The sequence below is a fragment of the Myxine glutinosa genome, chromosome 7 (assembly GCF_964187855.1).
Source record: "Myxine glutinosa chromosome 7, kmMyxGlut1.1, whole genome shotgun sequence".
Classification (NCBI taxonomy): domain Eukaryota; kingdom Metazoa; phylum Chordata; class Myxini; order Myxiniformes; family Myxinidae; genus Myxine; species Myxine glutinosa.
In genome coordinates, this window is record NC_136267.1 from 174696646 (window position 1) to 174720344 (window position 23699).

A 23699-nucleotide genomic window follows, 5' to 3' on the forward strand; every position below is an offset into this window, starting at 1 on the left:
GAGAGACATAGTAAGAGTGTGAGATTTGTCAGGATTGAAAGACATGTTCCACTTGTTTGACCAGTCTGTGATTTTGTCCAGGTCTTCAGAGAGTGAGGAGGCAGCAGACTGCCGATCTGAGGGAAGAGGAATGGAGCGGCAGAGAGTGGAGTCATCAGCAAAGAGATAGAGAGGATTTTCGAGAGAGTCAGAGAGATCATTGATGAAGACCAGAAAAAGCACGGGGCCCAGAACACTGCCTTGGGGAACTCCAGCCTGAACAGGAAGAGGAGATGAGAGAAACCCATTCAGGGCCACACGTTGACGACGACTAGAGAGGAAGTCCGCCAGCCATGCGTGGAGATTTCCATGGATACCAAAGGAGGAGAGTTTGGTGAGCAGAGCGGGGTGCCAGACCGTGTCGAAGGCACGTGATATGTCGAGGGAGACAGCTCTAATTTCCTGTTTGGCATTGAGGACCTCCATCCATTGTTGAGACAGCAGAAGCAGCATGTCCAGAGTAGAGTGACCTGGTCTGAAACCAAATTGATGATCAGAGATCAAGCCATTGGAGAAGAGGAAAGATTTCATATCCGAAGCATATCCGAAATCATCAATTTTCATCTAAAAAGCCGTCAATTCTCAACCGATTGACTTGAAAATTGAACAGTATTTGCATATCGAGTCACTAAATTGGGAAACATACTATTTTTGAGGTCAAAAGGTCAAAGGTCAACCTAAGGTCAAATTTGAAATATCAATTTTCATCGAAAAACCATCAATTTTCATCCGATTGACTTGAAAATTGAACAGCATTTGCAGATTGAGTCACTAAATAGGGAAACTTACTATTTTTGAGGTCAAAAGGTCAAAGGTCAACTCTAGGTCAACCTTCCAAAATCATCATTTTTCATCTGAAAAATCGTCACTTTTCTTCCTATTGACCTGAGCTTTGATCAAGATTGTCAATTTTAATCTTGATGAAATGCACAATTTGCTGTATCAATGGAATTTTTTTTTCTTGGGGAGGGGGGGGGGGGCGAGTATCGTGCTCTTATATTTTGCAAGTATCGTGCTCCGCATGACGTCTTCTTGTTATGAAGTTGACACTGTGGATGCAATTTGTCTTTTCTGTAGGTAGATCTCAATTTCATGAGGAAGATACCTCCTGGAGCAGAAACTTCCAGTGTTTTAGTTGGTGGTGTGGATTTCCTGGAGAAACCTGTAATAGCTTTCGTGCGCCTTTCTCCAGCTGTCCTCATCTCCGGCCTCACGCAAGTCCCAATTCCAACCAGGTGCATGATGGGAAGGGCTTAACATTACAACACCAGAAGTTATCTTATAGATTTATTAGTCTATCAACGCTATTGTAGATATTCACTTGAATTGCATTTTCAGCAGTGAAGTTTTGAGGGCAACATAAGTAAAATAAAAAATTGATGACGAGCTTTTTTGTGTTCATTGTTGCAACACGAATTTAAAATCAGTAATTATTTTGGACGCACTAAGTGAACTTGAAAATCATTCCAAACAGGAAACTTAGTAGTTTTAAGGATGGCATAAAGGAAGCAAACCACAGGCATGAATAACTAATTTGATGGGTTAAATAAGGTGGTGTATAAGACACTGAATCAACAGCGGTAAACTTCTGCAATTTATATTCCTATTTTTATTTATTTCTACAACATTTAAAATGTTTTATATCAATTGAATTATAGTCTTTAACAATGTAGAACACAAATCGCCTCGTTTGCATTTTCAAAAACCTTCCCTGTAGCAGTACTTGGACAAAACATTACGCCATTTTACCTCATCTCGACCAATCAAATTTGCTGCTCACAGACGCTGCCCATGTCCTTATTTCTCAAGACTGTGTGGGCTAATGTGAGCTCTAGTTAATTACCCTGCGCTCGCGAAGCGAAAAGCTGGGTTAAGCATTCAGTTGTGTACGTACGTGTGCCGTGTGCCGTACGTGTCTGCATTTAAAAAATTCATTTTCTCAGCAAAACTTGGTTCGATTGACATTAAATTTTCACCATAGGAGCGCCTCCTCCTGTGTAATATTTTAATGATTATTATGACGTCATATGTTATGTGGTACAGGCGCCATCTTGGAAAAACCGAAAAATGTTGCACCTCTATATCTCCAAAACCGCTGCATGGAAAAAATTGAAACATGGCTCATTGTGAAGAACTCCATATGGGGAATAGGTGATGTTAACGATGACATCATTGGTGCCATAATTATGATGTTGTAGCGACCCATGGGTCCCCCAAGCAAGACCGGCATCAGAATCTCCTTGCTCCAGCTGGTGACATCACCGGCGGGGATCCACGGCGCCAGAGTGGCTGGTCACGTGACCGCCAAAGCGTGCCGCGCGTGCGGGTATAATGAGCTACACCTGTGGATCATGTGACCACCGAAGCACGCCTCGCTTGAGAGGCGTGGCTTTTGGTTTCGGTTTCGGTTTTTGGTTTTGCTTTATAAGGCAGCCCGATAAACGGGCTTTTTAGTGTTCCCGAGTTGGTTTTACGAATAAACATCTTCTCGGACGAGTTTGTGCCTTGCCATCCTTTTATCCGTATTCTGCTGGAGTCCGGACTCTTTCACTGGTGACCCCGAATTTGCAACACGGCAATGGACACCACAGTGTCCCTCAAGCTGCCCACCTTCTGGGAAGCACATGCTGCCATCTGGTTCGCGCAGGCGGACTCCCAGTTCGCCCTGCGTGGCATCACGGAGGACGCCACCCGCTACCATTACATGGTCGCCGCGCTCGGCTCCGCGACCGCCGCCCGCTGCCTGAGCTTCCTCCAGTACCCGCCCGCTGACGGCAAGTACGACGCCATCAAGGCACTTCTGCTGGGCGCGTTCGCCCTTTCCCCGGCTGAGCGCGCACGATGCCTGCTCGACCTACCGGAGCTCGGCGATACGCGCCCGTCCGAGTGCATGGACTACATGCTTGCGTTGCTCGGCGAGCACCCCTCGGATTTCCTGTTTCAGGAGCTCTTTCTTCGCCAGCTCCCGGCCCCGGTACGGGTCGCCCTGGCAGGTACGACCATCGTAAACCCCCGCGACCTCGCCAAGGAGGCCGACAAGATCGCTTCGGCAAGCCAGCTCGCCGGAGCGGCGAGCCAGCTCATCGGGGTGGTGGCCGGGAGCCTTCCCGCCCACCCGCCCGACACCCGCGACGCAGTCTCCTTCCCGGAGACCGCCGGGCCGGCACGACTGGCAGTGGCGACGCCGCGTCGCCCGGTCCCGACGCGTCGACCGGAGCCCCCGCCGGACCCGGCCTGGTGCTATTTCCATGCCAGGTTCGGGCGGCAGGCCCGATCATGCCGACCCCCGTGCACGTTCGACCCCGGGAAACGGGCGAGCCGGCGTTCCCTCCCAGCAATGAATGCCGGCCGTTCCGGAAACCTGCTGTTCATCGCGGACCGAGCATCGGGGCGGCGCTTCCTCTGCGACACCGGCGCCCAGCTGAGCGTCATTCCCGCTTCGGCGGAGGACAGGCAGGCCGCCGTCTGCGGCCCCCCATTGGTCGTGGCCAACGGCTCCGCCATCCGCACTTTCGGCCCACGCACCATCGCCCTCCGCTTCGGCAGCCAGCTCTTTCACTGGGAGTTCGTGACGGCGGACATCCCCATGGCTTTGCTCAGGGCCGATTTCTTGTGCGCCCACGGGCTGCTGGTAGACATGAAACGCCGGCGTCTCGTCAACGCCGAGACTTTCAGCTCCCTGGCGTGCGCCTTGAGCCGGGCCGCACCCACCGAGTTTTCCTGCGCCCTCCCATTGGCGGACGACTTCGCACGTCTCCTCGCGGAGTTCCCGGCCCTCACGCGGCCGACGTTTTCGGCCATCGCGTTGAGGCACGGCATCGAGCATCACATCCCCACTACGGGCCCGCCGGTGTACGCCCGGGCTCGCCGTCTCGACCCCGCCAAACTCGCCGTCGCCAAGGCCGAGTTCATGGCGCTGGAGTGCCTCGGCATCGTACGGCGCTCCGGCAGCGCCTGGGCCTCGCCGTTGCACATCGTCCCGAAGCCGGGGGGCGGATGGCGGCCATGCGGCGACTACCGCCGCCTCAACAACGCCACTACCCCCGACAGGTACCCCGTCCCGCACATCCAGGATTTTTCCGCCCGGTTGGCGGGACAGACCATTTTTTCTAAAGTGGACCTGATTCGGGGGTACCACCAGGTGCCCGTCCGCCCGGCCGACATCCCAAAGACGGCTGTGATCACACCTTTCGGCCTCTTTGAGTTCCTACGGATGCCCTTCAGCCTCAAAAACGCGGCACAGGCGTTCCAGCGCCTGATGGACGGCGTGCTGTGCGACCTGCCGTTCCTCTTCACCTACCTGGACGACATCCTCGTCACCAGCACGTCCAGAGCCGAGCACCTCCTCCACCTCCGGACGCTCTTCGGCCGCCTCAGCGAGCACGGCTTGATTGTCAACCCGGCCAAATGTCACTTTGGTGCGGCGACGATCGACTTTTTGGGCCACCGCATCACCCGGCACGGCGCTGTGCCGCTGCCGGCCAAAGTCGAGGCCATCGCCGCTTTCCCGTGCCCCCGCTCCATCAAGGCGCTGCAGGAGTTCCTCGGGATGGTGAACTTCTACCACCGCTTCGTGCCCCGAGTGGCGCAACTCATGCGGCCCTTGTACGCCGCCCTCCGAGGCCAGCCGGTGAAGCACGATGTCGTCTGGTCCACGGACATGGATGCGGCTTTTGCGGGGGCAAAACGGGCCCTCGCCAACGCCATGCTGTTGGCCCACCCGGTACCCCATTCCCCCATCGCCCTCACCACGGACGCCTCCGACTACGCCGTGGGCGCGGTCCATGAGCAATGGCTGAACGGGGCCTGGCAGCCGCTCGCGTTCTTCAGCCGGAAACTCCTGCCCAACGAGCTGAAGTACAGCACGTTCGACCGCGAGCTCCTCGGGCTGTACCTGGCCGTCCGCCATTTTCGCCACCTCCTGGAGGGCCGTCCATTCACGGCCTTTGTCGACCACAAGCCATTGATTTTCGCAATGGCCAAGGTCACAGAGCCGTGGTCGGCCCGCCAGCAGCGCCACATCTCCGCCGTGTCGGAATACACCACGGACATCCGGCACGTCGCCGGAAAGACAACACCGTGGCCGACTGCCTTTCTCGGGCCGGCGCCAACGCCGTCCACCTCGGCGTGGATTTCGCCCTGATGGCGATGGACCAGACCACCGACGGCGCGGTGCAGGCGCTCAGGGTGGCAGACACGGGCCTCCGCTTGGCTGACGTCCCCTTCGCGGGCACGGTCCTGCTTTGCGACGTCTCCCAGGGCCGACCGCGCCCCGTCGTGCCGGTCTCCTGGTGGTGCCGCATTTTCGCTTCCCTCCACGACCTCTCGCACCCAGGCCGGAAGGCGTCCCAGAAGCTGGTGTCGGCACGCTTCGTCTGGCACGGGTTGCGACAGGACGTCCGCGACTGGGCCAACGCCTGCACAGCCTGCCAGCGGGCCAAGGTCCACCGTCACACCCTGGCTCCGTTGGCTCCTTTCACCGTGCCCGAGCGGCGTTTCGACCACGTCCACGTGGACCTGGTGGGTCCCCTGCCCCCATCGCGGGGATTCACCCCCCTGCTCACCATGGTGGACAGAACCACCAGGTGGCCGGAGGCCGTGCGCCTCACCTCCACCGCCGACGTGGCGCAGGCGTTCATCGCCACTTGGGTCGCGCGCTTCGGTGCACCGGCGGACATCTCGTCCGACCGCAGCCCACAGTTCACGTCCGAACTTTGGGGCGCGGTCGCCCGCTCGTTGGGAGTCACTCTGCACCGCACCACGGCCTACCACCCCCAAGCCAACGGGTTGTGTGAGCGGTTTCACCGCTCCATGAAGGCCGCACTCATGGCCGGCCTCCAGGACGACGGGTGGGCCGACCGGCTCCCGTGGGTCCTTTTGGGCCTCCGCACGGCCCCCAAGGAGGACCTCCAGGCGTCCACCGCCGAGCTGGTGTACGGCCAGGCTCTCCGCGTCCCAGGCGAGTTCGTGCCCGACGCCACCAGCCCCTGGTCCGCCGCGCGCCAGCGCACGGACTTCCAGGAGGCCGCCCAACGTTTCGCCCTAGTGCCAACGTCCCGCCACGGCGACCCCCACTCCTACGTCCCCCAGCACTCCGCACGGCAGAGTACGTCTTTGTGCGCCACGACGCGCACCGGGGGCTGCTCCGGCCACCTTACGACGGACCCTTCCGGGTCCTACGCCGGGACAACAAGTCCTTCATCGTCAGCATCGGCGGCCGGGCGGACTGGATCTCGCTGGACCGCCTCAAACCGGCCCACATGGACGTCGGCCAGCCGCCATGGCTGGCTCTACCACCGCGGCGCGGCCGCCCCCCGTCCACTACACCCCCCGTCCGACCATCCACCACCACACGGGACCCCTCCCCCCCCCCCCCCGTGACCGGCCAGGGGCTGTTTCGGTCGGGTCATCCGGACCCCCCTCAGGTTGACCTCCCTGGACCAAGTCCATTCTGGGGGGCGTGTGTAGCGACCCATGGGTCCCCCAAGCAAGACCGACATCAGAATCTCCTTGCTCCAGCCGGTGACGTCACCGGCGGGGATCCCCGGCGCCAGAGTGGCTGGTCACGTGACCGCCAAAGCGTGCCGCGCGTGCGGGTATAATGAGCTACACCTGTGGATCATGTGACCACCGAAGCACGCCTCGCTTGAGAGGCGTGGCTTTTGGTTTCTGTTTCGGTTTTTGGTTTTGCTTTATAAGGCAGCCCGATAAACGGGCTTTTTAGTGTTCCCGAGTTGGTTTTACGAATAAACATCTTCTCGGACGAGTTTGTGCCTTGCCATCCTTTTGTCCGTATTCTGCTGGAGTCCGGACTCCTTCAATGTCATAATTTGATAGGGACAACGCTTAGTCTGATCACTTTGAAATGTATTGAGCATGATCTATGCAACAATTAGATTAGAGAATATAAATTTGTTATGTCATCACTCACGTGGTCTGGCAGCCATATTGGATCAAAAAAATGTTCAAAAACAGAAGAGTTGGCTCACACCAAGTTGATTGCGCAGGGTAAGTATTCTATGAATACCATCGAGTTAATGGTGTAGCGGAGATCAATGAAAAACACTTCAACTTGAGATGTGACATCAAAATCTCCAAATTTTTTGAAAGCTTTCAATTTTCTTCCCTTCCATGAGAAGATTTCACAGCCAAGGTCGTAGCTTTGGTAGTTTAACTGGTTCCTGGATAGAGGTCATTGGACGTTTGAGCTTTTACATGACCTTGGAAACTTTAGAGGGCCATATCGGAGTCGTAAGTGTCATCATAGGAAGCTGATTTTAATGTCAAATGAAAGGAGATTTCAGGATAATCTTCTTTTTTCTGTTTTGAGCAGGAATCATTAAATTCATAATTAAAAAGGTTGTAGGTTAAGGTCACATGTGACCTTTGACCATACGTGGGTAGGAAAAGTCAAGGTCATGAAACTCACCCCCTTGTAAGTGCATCACAAACTCGGTATAATCATTCAACATATCAGAATGGTTTCTCCATTCGTTTTGGAAAGGTGCATTTCAAAGGTAATTTGTATGATAATTAATGTTGCACACAAAATGTACATTTATGGATGGATAAAAACTCCACATTTGGCACAAGAGTCTTTTGGGTCCTATTAGTCAATTTTAGATTAGGAGGCCTCCTGAATTTTGTCTTGTATCCATGGCTGATAGCATAACAAAGTCCAAGATGCCTGGCCATTCATGGGTAAAAATGTTGTGCTTATTTAATATGGGAAAATTGGTATTTAAAAAACAAGACCAAAAGTCTAACAGTGGCGTAGCCGGGCTTGTAAAATATTATAAACCACAAACACATGATTAGCTTTTTAAACAGTCGCTAATGCTGTTTATAACATTTAAAAAAAGAAATTTGGAGGAATCCCGACATCTGTGAGGTAAGTTTTACTAACAGAACTGAGGGAAGATCTACTGTAATCTAGATTATACCCCACAATGGTTGGAGGTGTGCTCATTTACCAAGGAGCTAGCCAGCGCTTGCCAAGCCAGCCGTTCCTTAACTGTTTTGAATGGAGTGCTTGCTCCAATGCTTAAACCACTTGGCGATCTCTCCACAAGGAACTTGGTAAATGAACACACACCCAATGTTCTTGAGACCCGACTATAGATCGACTGCAATCTACAGTATATACCCCAAAGAGGAATGACCTTTCCTGCTGCTCTCGAAGTGAACGGGTGTTTACGCCGTAATGACATCATATACGTAATGACGTAGCATGACGGCCGGACACAAAACTGCCGCTACTTTAATATATATATTATATATAAGATATATATTTAACCTCCAGTAACGTTGCAGTCACTACAAAGGGATTCGTGTTACGATTAGATTTACTATAATAATAACGTTACGTTTGGCACAAGATAATAATAACGGAGCGTAATAATAATTTCATAATAATAACGTAATAACGTTACGTTATTATTATGAAAATTTTATTATTTAAAAAAACCGAGGTGAATTCCTTACTTCCGCTTTTACACCACTTCAATCCATCAACTTTCCATTCACGACATTGGGATTAAAGTGTTATGGTTATATTTACTATAATATTATTATTACTACGAAAACTATACGACTGAAACAATATCACTGTATTAAGAAACCTGGGCTTAATTTGTCCGAAGCAGACGGTGAGTCATAACGCCTAAGGCCTATACGTACCGTTTTGTTGGAAGAGACGTACCGCCGATGCTTTTGATATTTGATGGTTATTTTAACAATCGGTTTGTTTGTGTTTCACACTGAATGAAAAACGTCAAGGTAGAGCATGGTGATTGTGATATATGACAGGTTCGACGATAGGTTCATGAATGGCATATACATCAAAATGGCGGTGTGTAGAGAGTCAGCCGCAGCACCGCCGTAATGACATCAGACGTAATCACATCACCCTGTCATGTGACCAGATTCTCTGCTCTGATTGGTATGCATTTGAGGGGACATACATACATACATACATACATACTTACATACAGACGGACAAACATTGTTCTAGATGGCTCTGCCCGATGGGCTACTCCGTAAAAACATGAATTCCATTTTTTTTTTAAACACAAAAATATATAATTTTTAAAAATAATAATGAGTCACTTTACAAGGAAGTTTGATGCAGGATGAGGCCATTAGGCCCATCAAAGCTTGAGCTATTATTACCAACTTATCGTTGTTTGTCCGTGCCCTATCCTTTTTAAATGCTGAGCTTCAGGCAAGGAAGCAGGACGTCCCGTTTTTATAGTATTTGTTATGACTCGGCTGGGATTCGAACCGCCAACCTCCCAGGCTCGGAGTGTACACTTTAACCATTACATCACCGAGGTTGCTGTGGTGGCGTCCACAATGTATTTGTCCACTTTGTCACTTCTGAACCTTTATCCCTGATGCCAATGATGGAGCATTCCTGTTGTGAATAAATCTCCTGTAATGATACTGACATGTCGAATTGTCTTGAAACATGCATTTGTTTATGTACGTAGCTATATTTTATATAATATATGGCATTGTATTATGGCATATATGGTGAATTATAGTACATTATAACATTAAAGAGGATGAACAACCACTGTTGCTTGTAAGAATGTAAATATAGTGAACAGTGTATTTTTTGCATTTGCTATGGAATATTGTTTACTATTGGCGTTTGGCTCTGCCTCACCATACAGGTTCATCTTTATCCTTCTAGGACCAGCAAGCAAGGCCCAGCAATACCATGAGATAGGCCGTTCCATGGCGACCCTAATGTCCGATGAGGTACCTTAACAGATCTTACAGACTGCATTGTCAGTCCCAGGGGAACGTGGGGAACATGGGATACTTACCCCTGTTGATTTTAAAATATTATTGTCTTGCACTATTTTACCACTTTATGCTTCCAGAAGTAACTTGATTCGATATATTTAGTTTACTTACCATGTTAATGTATTTTTTACATCCAAGGCAGAAAATGTGCATGGTAAAATATCTTGCACATTTTCTGCCTTTTACTCCTCCAGCTACTGCTATAAAGCCAGGCCAAGACACTATCTGAGGGGCATTCCGTGCTCCTGGCCATCGGCAACATATACAATGGAGGCCACGTTGTGGGAAGTCTCTCTCTGAAAGGACTGTACGGCAAACCTTTCCAACTACCTTTTTAACAACCCTCTCAAAGAAGTTCAGTTCTCACTCACAGCCATGATTTTTCTTGGGCAAACCACATTTCAAAATTGGCCTCCAAATACAGTCACTGGCTGGGTATCCTCCGTTGTACAAAGTCTTTCCTTGGCCCATTTGAATCCCTACCCACCTACAAGGCTTTCATACACAGCTTGAGGGAGTACTGCTCTCCCCTCTGGGCTGGCTCCCCTGCCTCACATCTTGCTTAGTTTGACACCATGGAAACCAAGGCCTTCATGATCATTGGAATCTCCTGTGATGAAGCTGAGTATATGGGCCTATCCCTTTCCCATTGCCAGCAGGTTAACAAATCTCTCTCTCTCTCTCTCTCTGTCTCTGTCTCTCTCTCTCTGTCTCTGTCTCTGTCTCTGTCTCTGTCTCTCTCTCTTTCTCTGTGTTCTTCTCAATCTCTCTGCCTTCTTACGCCTCCTTTCTGGTCTTGCACCCTCTGCCCTCCCAGTACGTGGTCCTCCTCGCTCCGTCTAGGTTTCTCCAGTCCACACGTGGTCCACCATCAACCCCCTTTAGTGAAACTCCAAAAATCCAGAATCACTGCTCTCCTTCTCTCCTTCGTTCCTTTTTTCTCCCCACCTGTGGAACCAACTTTCACATTCTCTTTAATCCTGTTGTTCATGCCAGCTGTTCAATACCATCTTAAATCATCCCCCATCCAAAACCATGATCTTTTCTTAAGCCATTTAACCATCCCTCCCAAAAAATATTTTTTCTTCTGTATCCATCTTTTCCACACCCTGCATTCTCCCCTACCCCCATCAACTTTACCGTACATCCCTTGTTGTCTAGCTCCGTCTGTTTTCTATCTCAGCCTTTCTATGTTTTCTCCTGCTGCTGGTCGTTTTGTTATCTTGCGTCCTGATCCATTCTCTGTTCCAACTCTTCCACGAGCCTTGACTGTTCACAAAAAGTGTGGAAACAGCTGTCATAGCTGTTTGAGAAGATTGGGTAGACATGCTTCTGACTTTGTTTTTTTTAAGTTGATGTGGAAGCTGTCAACAGTGTCTCAGGAAACTGCTTCCGCTAGTTACACGCAAGCCAATCTTCAGCTAGATGCTCCATCAAGCCAATAACAAGTGTCAGCGATGCGTGCTGACACAATGGCATTCTTCCGTTGAGTCCCTTGTACATTGTCTCCCAGAAGTCCCTGGGGTGAAATAGGTCCAAATTACCCAATTGGCATTCAGATTATTTGGATGTAACTTTCATAAGTACAATAAGGGTTGCAGAAAATGACGTGACAAATGAACACTCAACGTCTTTCCTTTTAGGTTGTTCAGACTCCGACCTGATGGCATGGATGGTCTGATGGCTACTCTCTGACGTTGTGGCACTGAGGCACCTTGAATCAGTCCTGCCATGTTATTTCCCACTGTTGCGGCCTTTTCCTTTTCACAACTTGAGCAAGACCTTGAGCATGGCCCAGTCCTCCGAGCGTTTCTTTTTGATGTCTCTCTATATAATATTTGATATTGCTTCAATTTCATGCTGTTGTGCACACATTGGCTGTTTTCGCTCATGTCAACATCGTGGGCTGGAATGGAGTTACAACTACGAGGGTCATCCCAAATGTTCTGTCACCCCACCTCCATATTATACATAGTAGCATTGACAAACTTTATTCATATCACAATATTATTCCCCTACCGGTGTACACCGGAGGGGACTATAGGTTTGCACACCGTCCCTCCGTCCGTCAGTCCGTCAGTCTGTCAGTCCGTCAGTCCGTCACGCAAAGAACAGTTTTCCGGACTTTTTTTCTAAACTCTTAATGCTAATGATTTCAAACTTGGCACATGGTTTCCTCATGATACGTTACAGGTCAAGTTCGAACTTCACGACGTTTCGATCATTTTTAACAAAGTTATGGCACTTTGAACTCTGGGAATTCTGATAATTCTGATGATCCTTAACTCAGTGCCATTTTAAGTTTTAATTTCCTTTAAAAACCAATTTCTCTGCAATAATAGGACTGATTGAGATAAAATTTTCACCATATGATGGACTCGGTCTGTAGAATATTTTAATGGTAATTATGACGTCACAGGTCACGTGGTTCGGTCGCCATATTGTTTTTCGTGAAAACACGAAAACCCATTTTTCTCTTCAACGGCTGAACAGATCGAGGCCAAACTTTGCAGGCAGAATCGCATACCCATGACGAACAAAAAAGTTAGCGAGCATGACGTCATGCGTCACATGGTTTCAGAGTTATGACGTTTTTAAGCATGAACCTTTAAAACCGAGCTCCTCCCTCATTTTTGATCCAATCGAGGGGAAACTTCACAGATCTGTTCAGCACTAAAATGGCCTTTTGGAATTTGCGACAGGGCACGTGGTTTGGCAGATATCGTTAATTAAACGAAAATATTTTTAAAAATGGATATCTCTTGTTTATTCTCGAGTTCTCCTCAAGCCGCACCGCGCGCCCTCAGCCTTGTCTCGCGAACGTCAACAGCGCGACACAGCGCGCGCTTTCGGGAGGGGCGGAGCCAGGCCGAACAACATATATACTCATATACACATCGATCATTGATCGTGAACCGGAAAATATAAAATATTAATGATGGTTTCAGAGTTATGACGTTTTTAAGCATGAACCTTTAAAACCGAGCCCCTCCCTCATTTTTGATCCAATCGAGGGGAAACTTCACAAATCTGTTCAGCATGTCAGTCTACTAAAATGACCTTTTGGAATTTGCGATAGGGCGCGTGGTTTGGCAGATATCGTTAATTAAACGAAAATATTTTTTTAAAATGGATATCTCTTCAATCGCTCGTACCTCAGACCATGAGTTGGTAATAATTTATATAATTCACACAGTGCAATACGTGCAGGCCGCTCCACGGAGCGACCTTGCGGGCTTATCAACGAGGTGAGGCGTGACACACATGTGTCTCAGCATACCTCAGATCAAGTTTGAAAACCAGCATCAACCGTGCATTAATTTGCATATTTGATCATTTTTGACAAAGTTATGGCACTTTGAACTTTGGTAGGGGACATGTATTGCAGCGCAATACTCAGAATGCTTGTTATAAATAGTATCCATCCTCTAAAATGCAATGCGTGTCCAGTAGTCAAACATCTCCTTGATCGCACCATCGAATCCTTCTGACTGAAGTACCCTCAGCACTGCAGTGAGCATGGTTGCGTTAAACTCTCTATTGCATGTAAAATGTCTTCTTCTAAACTCGTTTTTCATTTGGAGAAATAAATTGGAAGTCACATTGACTTAAATGTAGTTGGAGATCGATGAAAAAATTTCTCTCTCTCGGGACTCAACGGGCCATGCACATTTTGTGGATGGAAGCGTGCTAATGGCTGGCCTATTAAAATCGCTCCCTTCATCTCTTTGGGACTTGGTTGGAGGCTACTTCATCATGCTCTGAGTTCTGGTGACTATTTCAGTCACTTCACCAATGCCCTCGTCACCTTGATCTCTATTTGGTTCAACGTAACACGTTTATCTTCTGTGCACCTGGCTGGAGCTTATGTTCTTGCTGCTTAAATACATCCTCTGAAAGTTTTGCTTGCACTTTGCCACACACTCTTTACAAGTTGTCATTTCATTAATGGGTCCATGGAGCGCAGAGATGTCAAAGTGAATTTTACCATGGCCCTTACAAAATTAGCAATCTACAAGTTGAAGGAGGCCAAGATTGACTATCGGGGGATGCAAAATGTTTCTTAAAGGTGTCCTTAAAGGTTTACCAAGAGCTCGGTTGCAGCTTGAGCTCAGTCTTGCACTCGTCCGTCGTAAGTACTCTGCAACATTTTACCGAAACTTTACCTTTACACAACGCACTTTGCAAACTTTCTCTTCCAGAAACTTCACACCGCACGTTTATTACTTATCGTTTGAGGGACACCTGAATACTTATGTCAATGTGATATTTCAGTTTTTTCTTTTTAATAAATTTGCAAAACTTTCTAAAATCCTGTTTTCTCTGTCATTATGGGGTATTGAGTGTAGGTTGATGAGGGGAAAAAATGAATTTAAACGATTTCAGCATAAGGCTGCAACATAACAAAATGTGAAAAATGTGAAGGGGTCTGAATACTTTCTGATTGCACTGTAAATGGTAAATACTAACCTTGGCATGTTTCGGACTACTAGTACACCCGCTCACTACAGAAGTGGCAGGAAGGATGACAGGCTGAGTCAACCCCCATGGCATTAATTCAACAGTCAACCGGGATTCAAACCCAGGATCCCAAGCCGGCACCCTAACCGCTAAGCCAACACCTGGCTCATTTTGAAATAATTGAAAAAGTATAAAACCGAAATGTCTCAAAACAGCCTTCCTTAAGATTGGCACATAAAATTTTTTATTTTATTTGTCACTTCCCAACCTCCGGGCTGGTAATTCTGCTAAAATGATTGAAGAAGAGAGCGTAAAACCCTTCACACACCCTGTAGCCATCATGTACATGCTGATTATGTGTGATCACTTGCTTTCAGATCTTTCATGATGTGGCATACAAGGCCAAGGAAAATGGCGATCTGCTTGCTGGTATTGATGAGTTCTTGGATCAAGTGATGGTGTTGCCTCCTGGAGAGTGGGACCCCTCCATCCGCATTGAACCCCCAAAAAGTGTGCCTTCTCAGGTGGGAAGCCTCATATCAGTATTATTGGCCCAACTATTCTGGATTTTGTGGTATGTATGGTAAATTGAAATCTCAGGTCAATTGGATGAAAATTGATGATTTTATGTGGCACTGACCTTTGACCTTTTGACCAAATTATTACATTGCCTTCCTCATATTCTCATAATAAAGCATTATTGAAAATTTGATGACAAAATTCAAATGGCAAATTGGAATTTCAGGTCAATTGGATGAAAATTGATGATTTTATGTGGCACTGACCTTTGACCTTTTGACCGAATTATTAATTGGCTTTATCCATATTCTCATAATAAAGCATTATTGAAAATTTGATGACAAAATTCAAATGGCAAATTGGAATTTCAGGTCAATTGGATGAAAATTGATGATTTTATGTGGCACTGACCTTTGACCTTTTGACCGAATTATTAATTGGCTTTATCCATATTCTCATAATAAAGCATTATTGAAAATTTGATGACAAAACTCAAATGGCAAATTGGAATTTCAGGTCAATTGGATGAAAATTGATGATTTTATGTGACACTGACCTTTGACCTTTTGACCAAATTATCAATTTACCTTCCTCATATCATAAAGCTTTGGTGAAAATTTGATGACAATATCTCAAATGGTAAAAGAGTTACAGCCCAGAAAGCCACACACAGACAGACAGAGAGGAAGAAGTGATTGCAAAACCCTGTCTTCCTCGCTCCCTCGCTCCGTGGCGGATGGAATAATTTCATTTGATATGTTGTTGTTACTCTGCGCATGTGAAGCAATAAGCCGCTTTTGGCAATATTGATTATGTGTGTGTGTGTGTGTGTGTGTGTGTGTGTGTGTGTGTGTGTGTGTGTGTGTGTGTGTGTGTGTGTGTGTGTGTGTGTGTGTGTGTGTGTGTCTACAAACATCAGTTTTTGATGGAGGAAAAATTTGATTTCAATTGTATTTTGAACATGAATCGAAACATGAATTAGAAAACGAACCTGTAGCTGAGCACTAATTTGGCTCTGAATTTGATCCAATCGCGCATGCGCAGAGAGGAATGGGATAAAAAAAAATTATGGCAGCCTGGGAATGGGCGTGGTCTGCCTGCCTGGCAGTAAAGCACAATTGAAAATCATTACAAACAGGAAACTTACTGTTTTGATGTCATAAAGGACACAAACAACAGCCATGAATAACGAATGTAACATGATGAATAAGGTGGTGTGAAAGATGTTGCATCAACGACAGTAAACTTGTCAAAAAAAATATACAACCTCTAAAATCAGTTGTGCCGCTGATGCGATGCCCTCTGCTGGTTCGGGCAGGGATTTGGAATCTGTTCATGGTGCCAGCAATAGCTCGCCTTCTCTTGGCAGACATCGTGGGATCTTTAATGTCCACCAACAAAAGCTGGCAGACAGGACATGGAAGAGAATGTCAACCATTTTAACATTTGTGGCAATAGCACAGAATTTCTATTTCTTTCAGTCCTGTATGTATATGTATATGTATATGTATATACGGTATATGTATATGTATATGTATATACGGTATATGTATATGTATATATGTATATGTATATGTATATACGGTATATGTATATGTATATACGGTATATGTATATGTATATATGTATATGTATATGTATATACGGTATATGTATATGTATAGACGGTATATGTATATCTATATGTATATGTATATACGGTATATGTATATGTATATGTATATGTATATACGGTATATCTATATGTATATATGTATATGTATATGTATATACGGTATATGTATATGTATATACGGTATATGTATATGTATATGCATATACGGTATATGTATATGTATAGACGGTATATGTATATGTATATGTATATGTATATACGGTATATGTATATGTATATGCATATACGGTATATCTATATGTATATGTATATATGGTATATGTATATGTATATGCATATACGGTATATCTATATGTATATGCATATACGGTATATGTATATGTATATGCATATACGGTATATGTATATGTATATGCATATACGGTATATGTATATGTATATGCATATACGGTATATCTATATGTATATGCATATACGGTATATCTATATGCATATGCATATACGGTATATGTATATGTATATGTATATGTATATGTATATGCATATACGGTATATCTATATGTATATGTATATGCATATACGGTATATCTATATGTATATGTATATACGGTATATGTATATGTATATGCATATACGGTATATCTGTATGTATATGTATATACGGTATATGTATATGTATATGCATATACGGTATATCTGTATGTATATGTATATACGGTATATGTATATGTATATGTATATACGGTATATGTATATGTATATGCATATACGGTATATGTATATGTATATACGGTATATGTATATGTATATACGGTATATGTATATGTATATATGTATATGTATATGTATATTATACCAACACATCACCTCCAAACTAGGAGGTTTGGAGGTGATGTGTTTATGTGCATAAATTATACTTCAATCTGTGTATATTAGCGGCTCAGATTGGTCACAAATAAACAATTTGCAGTATCTTGTCCTGATGAGCCCATAATAACGGCGAAATCTAGATCGACATCTCGGCCTTTGTCTATTTGTGACCATAGACCTTTAATCTCAGTCTGCAAAGACTTGAGTACCACACGGATGCCTCCTCGTTTGGAGGTGATGTGTTGGTATAATTTATGGACATGCTTGACTCAAAGACGATATGCAGAATATTTTGTTTTGTTCTCCAATCAAAGATGGCTGACTGGCGACCTTTAACTCCATACAGCACAATGACTAAAACCACGGGGGCGATGACATTTTATGTCTTTTTCTCCTTGTTTGGTGATGATTTCTTCGCAAATAACTTGGCCAGTAAACTGATCGTACACGTGCATTTAAATAATGCCTGAATGACATAATTATCATATTCTTGATTACAGCCGCCTTTACCTGACTTTTTGTTGGCAGGACAAACGTAAAAACCCTCTATTTCCAAATGGACTACCACCAGGACCGGCGGATGATCGACAAGAGGCCCACACATTCGGTCCTGAACTTCGACGCACTGGCAGGTATGTGCGTTTTCTTTGGGAATCGTCTTTCTGCATGGAACTAAAATGTGGATTAAAAATCACACTAACCAGAGGTTGTTTGGGTTCTCTGATCCTGGCAGGCTGTTTGGAGGTCTTGTGCTGGATGTGAAACGCAAGACCTTGTGGTACGTCAGTGACTTCCGGGATGCATTTAGCCTGCAGTGTGTTGCCTCCTTCCTCTTCCTCTACTGTGCCTGCATGTCTCCTGTGATCACCTTTGGTGGTCTTCTGGGCGAAGCAACTGAGGGACACATCGTGAGTGACGGACGTGAACTGCACTTGGCTCCATTTTTCATGCGTGTTACCATCATTGGACCCAAAATTTAATCTTAAGGTACCCAAAGATTACCATGAAAGTATTTAATGTTTCAGTTCTGAATGACAAAGTTCTTAAGGTACCCAAAATTTACCCAAAAGTACCCAAATTTACCCAAATTTACCCAAAAAGATTTATTTACCCAAATCTATTACCCAAATTACCAAAATTACCAAATTACCAAATTACCAAAATTACCCAAATCTATTACCCAAATCTATTACCCAAATCTATTTACCCAAATTTACCCAAAAGTACCCAAAGTTCTTAAGGTACCCAAAGTACCCAAAATTTACCCAAAAGTACCCAAATTTACCCAAAAGTACCCAAAATTTAATCTTAAGGTACCCAAAGATTACCATGAAAGTATTTAATGTTTAAGTTCTGAATGACAAAGTTCTTAAGGTACCCAAAGTACCCAAAATTTACCCAAAAGTACCCAAATTTACCCAAATTTACCCAAAAAGATTTATTTACCCAAATCTATTAGCCAAATTACCAAAATTACCAAATTACCAAATTACCAAAATTACCCAAATCTATTACCCAAATCTATTTACCCAAATTTACCCAAAAGTACCCAAAGTTCTTAAGGTACCCAAAGTACCCAAAATTTACCCAAAAATACCCAAATTTATCCACATTTACCCAAATTTACCCAAAAGGATTTATTTACCCAAATCTATTACCCAAATTACCAAAATACCAAAATTACCCAAATCTATTAACCAAATGTATTACCCAAATCTATTTACCCAAATTTATCCACATTTACCCAAATTTACCCAAAAGGATTTATTTACCCAAATCTATTACCCAAATCTATTACCCAAATTACCAAAATTACCAAATTACCAAAATTACCCAATTATATTACCCAAATTACCAAAATTACCCAAATCTATTAACCAAATCTATTACCCAAATTACCAAAATTACCCAAATCTATTAACCAAATCTATTACCCAAATCTATTTACCCAAATTTACCTAAACTAGGGCATGCCCGTACTATATCTATATCTAAAATTATATCCCCCCCCTCTATTTACATGCAATGGTTTGGTCCAAAGCGAACGGCTTCCGGAGTTTGGTAAAGAAATCGCCATCGCGTGCACAAACGCGCAGGAAAGCGAATGAATCGCAAATTCGTTTTTATTAGTTGTAAAACATAGTTTAACGCCAACATAGTTTGCAAACGTGAAATAAATGAATACGCTCTCAAATGTGCCATCCGAGGCAGAGTGTGTCCGCCACGTTCGGCACACGCGATAGCTCGCTGCTCTCTGATTGGTTGAATCGTTTTTTGGACATAGCTCGGTAAGTAATTGTCCGATTAATATGAAACCTTGAAAAGGCACATCCTCGGGTCCCCAGCAATATACCTGGCAAGTTAAAAGTATATCGGACCCGTGGTTGTCGAGAAACAGCGGTCACAGACAGACAAACGTACAAACGTACAAACGTACAGACAGAGATTACTGGAATTATAGATAGATGTATCCAAATTTACCCAAAAGTACCCAAATTTCTTCAGGTACCCAAAGTACCCCAAATTTACCCAAAAGTACCCAAATTTACCCAAAAGTACCCAAAATTTAATCTTAAGGTACCCAAAGATTACCATGAAAGTATTTAATGTTTAAGTTCTGAATGACAAAGTTCTTAAGGTACCCAAAATTTACCCAAAAGTACCCAAATTTACCCAAATTTACCCAAAAAGATTTATTTACCCAAATCTATTACCCAAATTACCAAAATTACCAAATTACCAAATTACCAAAATTACCCAAATCTATTACCCAAATATATTACCCAAATCTATTTACCCAAATTTACCCAAAAGTACCCAAAGTTCTTAAGGTACCCAAAGTACCCAAAATTTACCCAAAAGTACCCAAATTTATCCACATTTACCCAAATTTACCCAAAAGGATTTATTTACCCAAATCTATTACCCAAATTACCAAAATACCAAAATTACCCAAATCTATTACCCAAATCTATTACCCAAATATATTTACCCAAATTTACCCAAATTTACCCAAAAGTACCCAAAGTTCTTAAGGTACCCAAAGTACCCAAAATTTACCCAAAAATACCCAAATTTATCCACATTTACCCAAATTTACCCAAAAGGATTTATTTACCCAAATCTATTACCCAAATTACCAAAATACCAAAATTACCCAAATCTATTAACCAAATCTATTACCCAAATCTATTTACCCAAATTTATCCACATTTACCCAAATTTACCCAAAAGGATTTATTTACCCAAATCTATTACCCAAATCTATTACCCAAATTACCAAAATTACCAAATTACCAAAATTACCCAATTCTATTACCCAAATTACCAAAATTACCCAAATCTATTAACCAAATCTATTACCAAAATTACCCAAATCTATTAACCAAATCTATTACCCAAATTACCAAAATTACCCAAATCTATTAACCAAATCTATTACCCAAATCTATTTACCCAAATTTACCTAAATTTATCCAAATTTACCCAAAAGTACCCAAATTTCTTCAGGTACCCAAAGTACCCCAAATTTACCCAAAAGTACCCAAATTTACCCAAAAGTACCCAAAATTTAATCTTAAGGTACCCAAAGATTACCATGAAAGTATTTAATGTTTAAGTTCTGAATGACAAAGTTCTTAAGGTACCCAAAATTTACCCAAAAGTACCCAAATTTACCCAAATTTACCCAAAAAGATTTATTTACCCAAATCTATTACCCAAATTACCAAAATTACCAAATTACCAAATTAGCAAAATTACCCAAATCTATTACCCAAATCTATTACCCAAATCTATTTACCCAAATTTACCCAAAAGTACCCAAAGTTCTTAAGGTACCCAAAGTACCCAAAATTTACCCAAAAGTACCCAAATTTATCCACATTTACCCAAATTTACCCAAAAGGATTTATTTACCCAAATCTATTACCCAAATCTATTACCAAAATTACCAAAATTACCAAATTACCAAAATTACCCAAATCTATTACCCAAATTACCAAAATTACCCAAATCTATTAACCAAATCTATTACCCAAATCGATTTACCCAAATTTACCTAAATTTATCCAAATTTACCCAAAAGTACCCAAATTTCTTAAGGTACCCAAAGTACCCCAAATTTACCCAAAAGTACTCAAATTTATCCACATTTACCCAAATTTACCCAAAAGGATTTATTTACCCAAATCTATTACCCAAATCTATTACCCAAATTACCAAAATTACCAAATTACCAAAATTACCCAAATCTATTACCCAAATTACCAAAATTACCCAAATCTATTAACCAAATCTATTACCCAAATCGATTTACCCAAATTTACCCAAAAGTACCCAAATTTCTTAAGGTACCCAAAGTACCCCAAATTTACCCAAAAGTACCCAAATTTACCCAAAAGTACCAAAAATTTAATCTTAAGGTACCCAAAGATTACCATGAAAGTATTTAATGTTTAAGTTCTGAATGACAAAGTTCTTAAGGTACCCAAAGTACCCAAAGTACCTTAAGGTACCCAAGTTCTTCAGGTACCCAAAGATTACCATGAAAGTATTTTATGTATTCCCTGGGTCCACATCCCCCAAGGGCCAATATTATCTAATTTCCCCTAAAACAGTGGAATATGTTTTATCACTTTAAATCTAAGAAGACAGCACATAACGATTGTGTAGCCTCAGGAACACGATCTTAACATCTTTCTTCCCTACCTGAACAACAGAGCGCCATTGAGTCGCTTTTTGGGGCCTCGGTGGCTGGAATGGTGTATGCGCTATTTTCCGGGCAGCCCCTCACCATCCTCGGCAGCACTGGGCCCGTACTGGTGTTTGAGAAGATTCTCTTCAAGTTTTGCAAGTAAACCATTCATTCACTGCTGTAAAAGTCTTTTTCATCAGAGATCGAAATACAACTATAGTTAAGTACATGGCTACATGGCTACATGGCATCATTATAAGCTAATACAATCGAATCGTACAGCATCATTAATCCACTCAAAGTCTGACAGGATGGTCCACAGGTAGCGCACCTGCTTTTGAACTGTCCAGTATTGGTTTGTTTCCCAACCCGACTAGAAAATGTCAGGTTGGTGCGTCGCATGTGTGCTGTCCCTCAGACGGACGTCAAGTTGGGTGTCATGTCTGCTAGTCGTACACGGTGAACATGAAAGATCCTGCGGTGTCATTCACAAAGACTAGGCGGGTTATCATCAGCACCCAGGCCTAATCCCAAACTCCTACTACCTCCAGTCTAACATCAGCCCTAATCCCAAACTCCTACTACCTCCAGTCTAACATCAGCCCTAATCCCAAACTCCTACTACCTCCAGTCTAACATCAGCCATAATCCCAAACTCCTACTACCTCCAGTCTAACATCAGCCCTAATCCCAAACTCCTACTACCTCCAGTCTAACATCAGCCCTAATCCCAAACTCCTACTACCTCCAGTCTAACATCAGCCCTAATCCCAAACTCCTACTACCTCCAGTCTAACATCAGCCCTAATCCCAAACTCCTACTACCTCCAGTCTAACATCAGCCCTAATCCCAAACTCCTACCACCTCCAGTCTAACATCAGCCCTAATCCCAAACTCCTACCACCTCCAGTCTAACATCAGGCCTGATCCCAAACTCCTACTACCTCCAGTCTAACATCAGCCCTAATCCCATACTCCTACTACCTCCAGTCTAACATGAGCCCTAATCCCAAACTCCTACTACCTCCAGTCTAACATCAGCCCTAATCCCAAACTCCTACTACCTCCAGTCTAACATCAGCCCTAATCCCAAACTCCTACTACCTCCAGTCTAACATCAGCCCTAATCCCAAACTCCTACTACCTCCAGTCTAACATCAGCCCTAATCCCAAACTCCTACTACCTCCAGTCTAACATCAGCCCTAATCCCAAACTCCTACTACCTCCAGTCTAACATCAGCCCTAATCCCAAACTCCTACTACCTCCAGTCTAACATCAGCCCTAATCCCAAACTCCTACTACCTCCAGTCTAACATCAGCCCGAATCCCAAACTCCTACTACCTCCAGTCTAACATCAGGCCTAATCAGCTAGTTAATTAAGGCTAAAAAAATCCTTCCTTGGCCGACCCCACAAGAAGGTGGGAATAATTGAGGCCATGAAAGAAGTCGATTATTCGGTCCTTGAGAACATAACATGACATTGCTTCATTTGCACTGACCAATATGTTTGAGATGTGTCCCTTGTAATTTATTTAATACTAGCAGAAGTACCTGCCGTTGCCGGTGGGGGAGGGTGGGGGAAGGAGGAAGGGAGGAGGGGGGGGGAAGGGGGTGGAAATGGGGAGGGAGGAGGAGTGTAAAGGGGAGGGGGGGAAGGGGGGAAGGAGGATTAATGGGGAGTG

General features: G+C 44.3%; 1 protein-coding gene across 1 annotated transcript in view; it reads left to right on the forward strand.

Annotated features, from left to right (window-relative positions):
- Positions 1 to 23699, forward strand: part of LOC137431849 (electroneutral sodium bicarbonate exchanger 1) — a 211964-nt gene that overhangs the window by 119447 nt on the left and 68818 nt on the right. Inside the window, exons 9-14 of the mRNA XM_078782766.1 lie at positions 1117 to 1274; positions 9717 to 9804; positions 14691 to 14837; positions 17846 to 17949; positions 18051 to 18225; positions 22039 to 22172. Of these exons, the coding sequence (XP_078638892.1) occupies positions 1117 to 1274; positions 9717 to 9804; positions 14691 to 14837; positions 17846 to 17949; positions 18051 to 18225; positions 22039 to 22172 (806 nt within the window). The remainder of the gene's footprint in view (positions 1 to 1116; positions 1275 to 9716; positions 9805 to 14690; positions 14838 to 17845; positions 17950 to 18050; positions 18226 to 22038; positions 22173 to 23699) is intronic.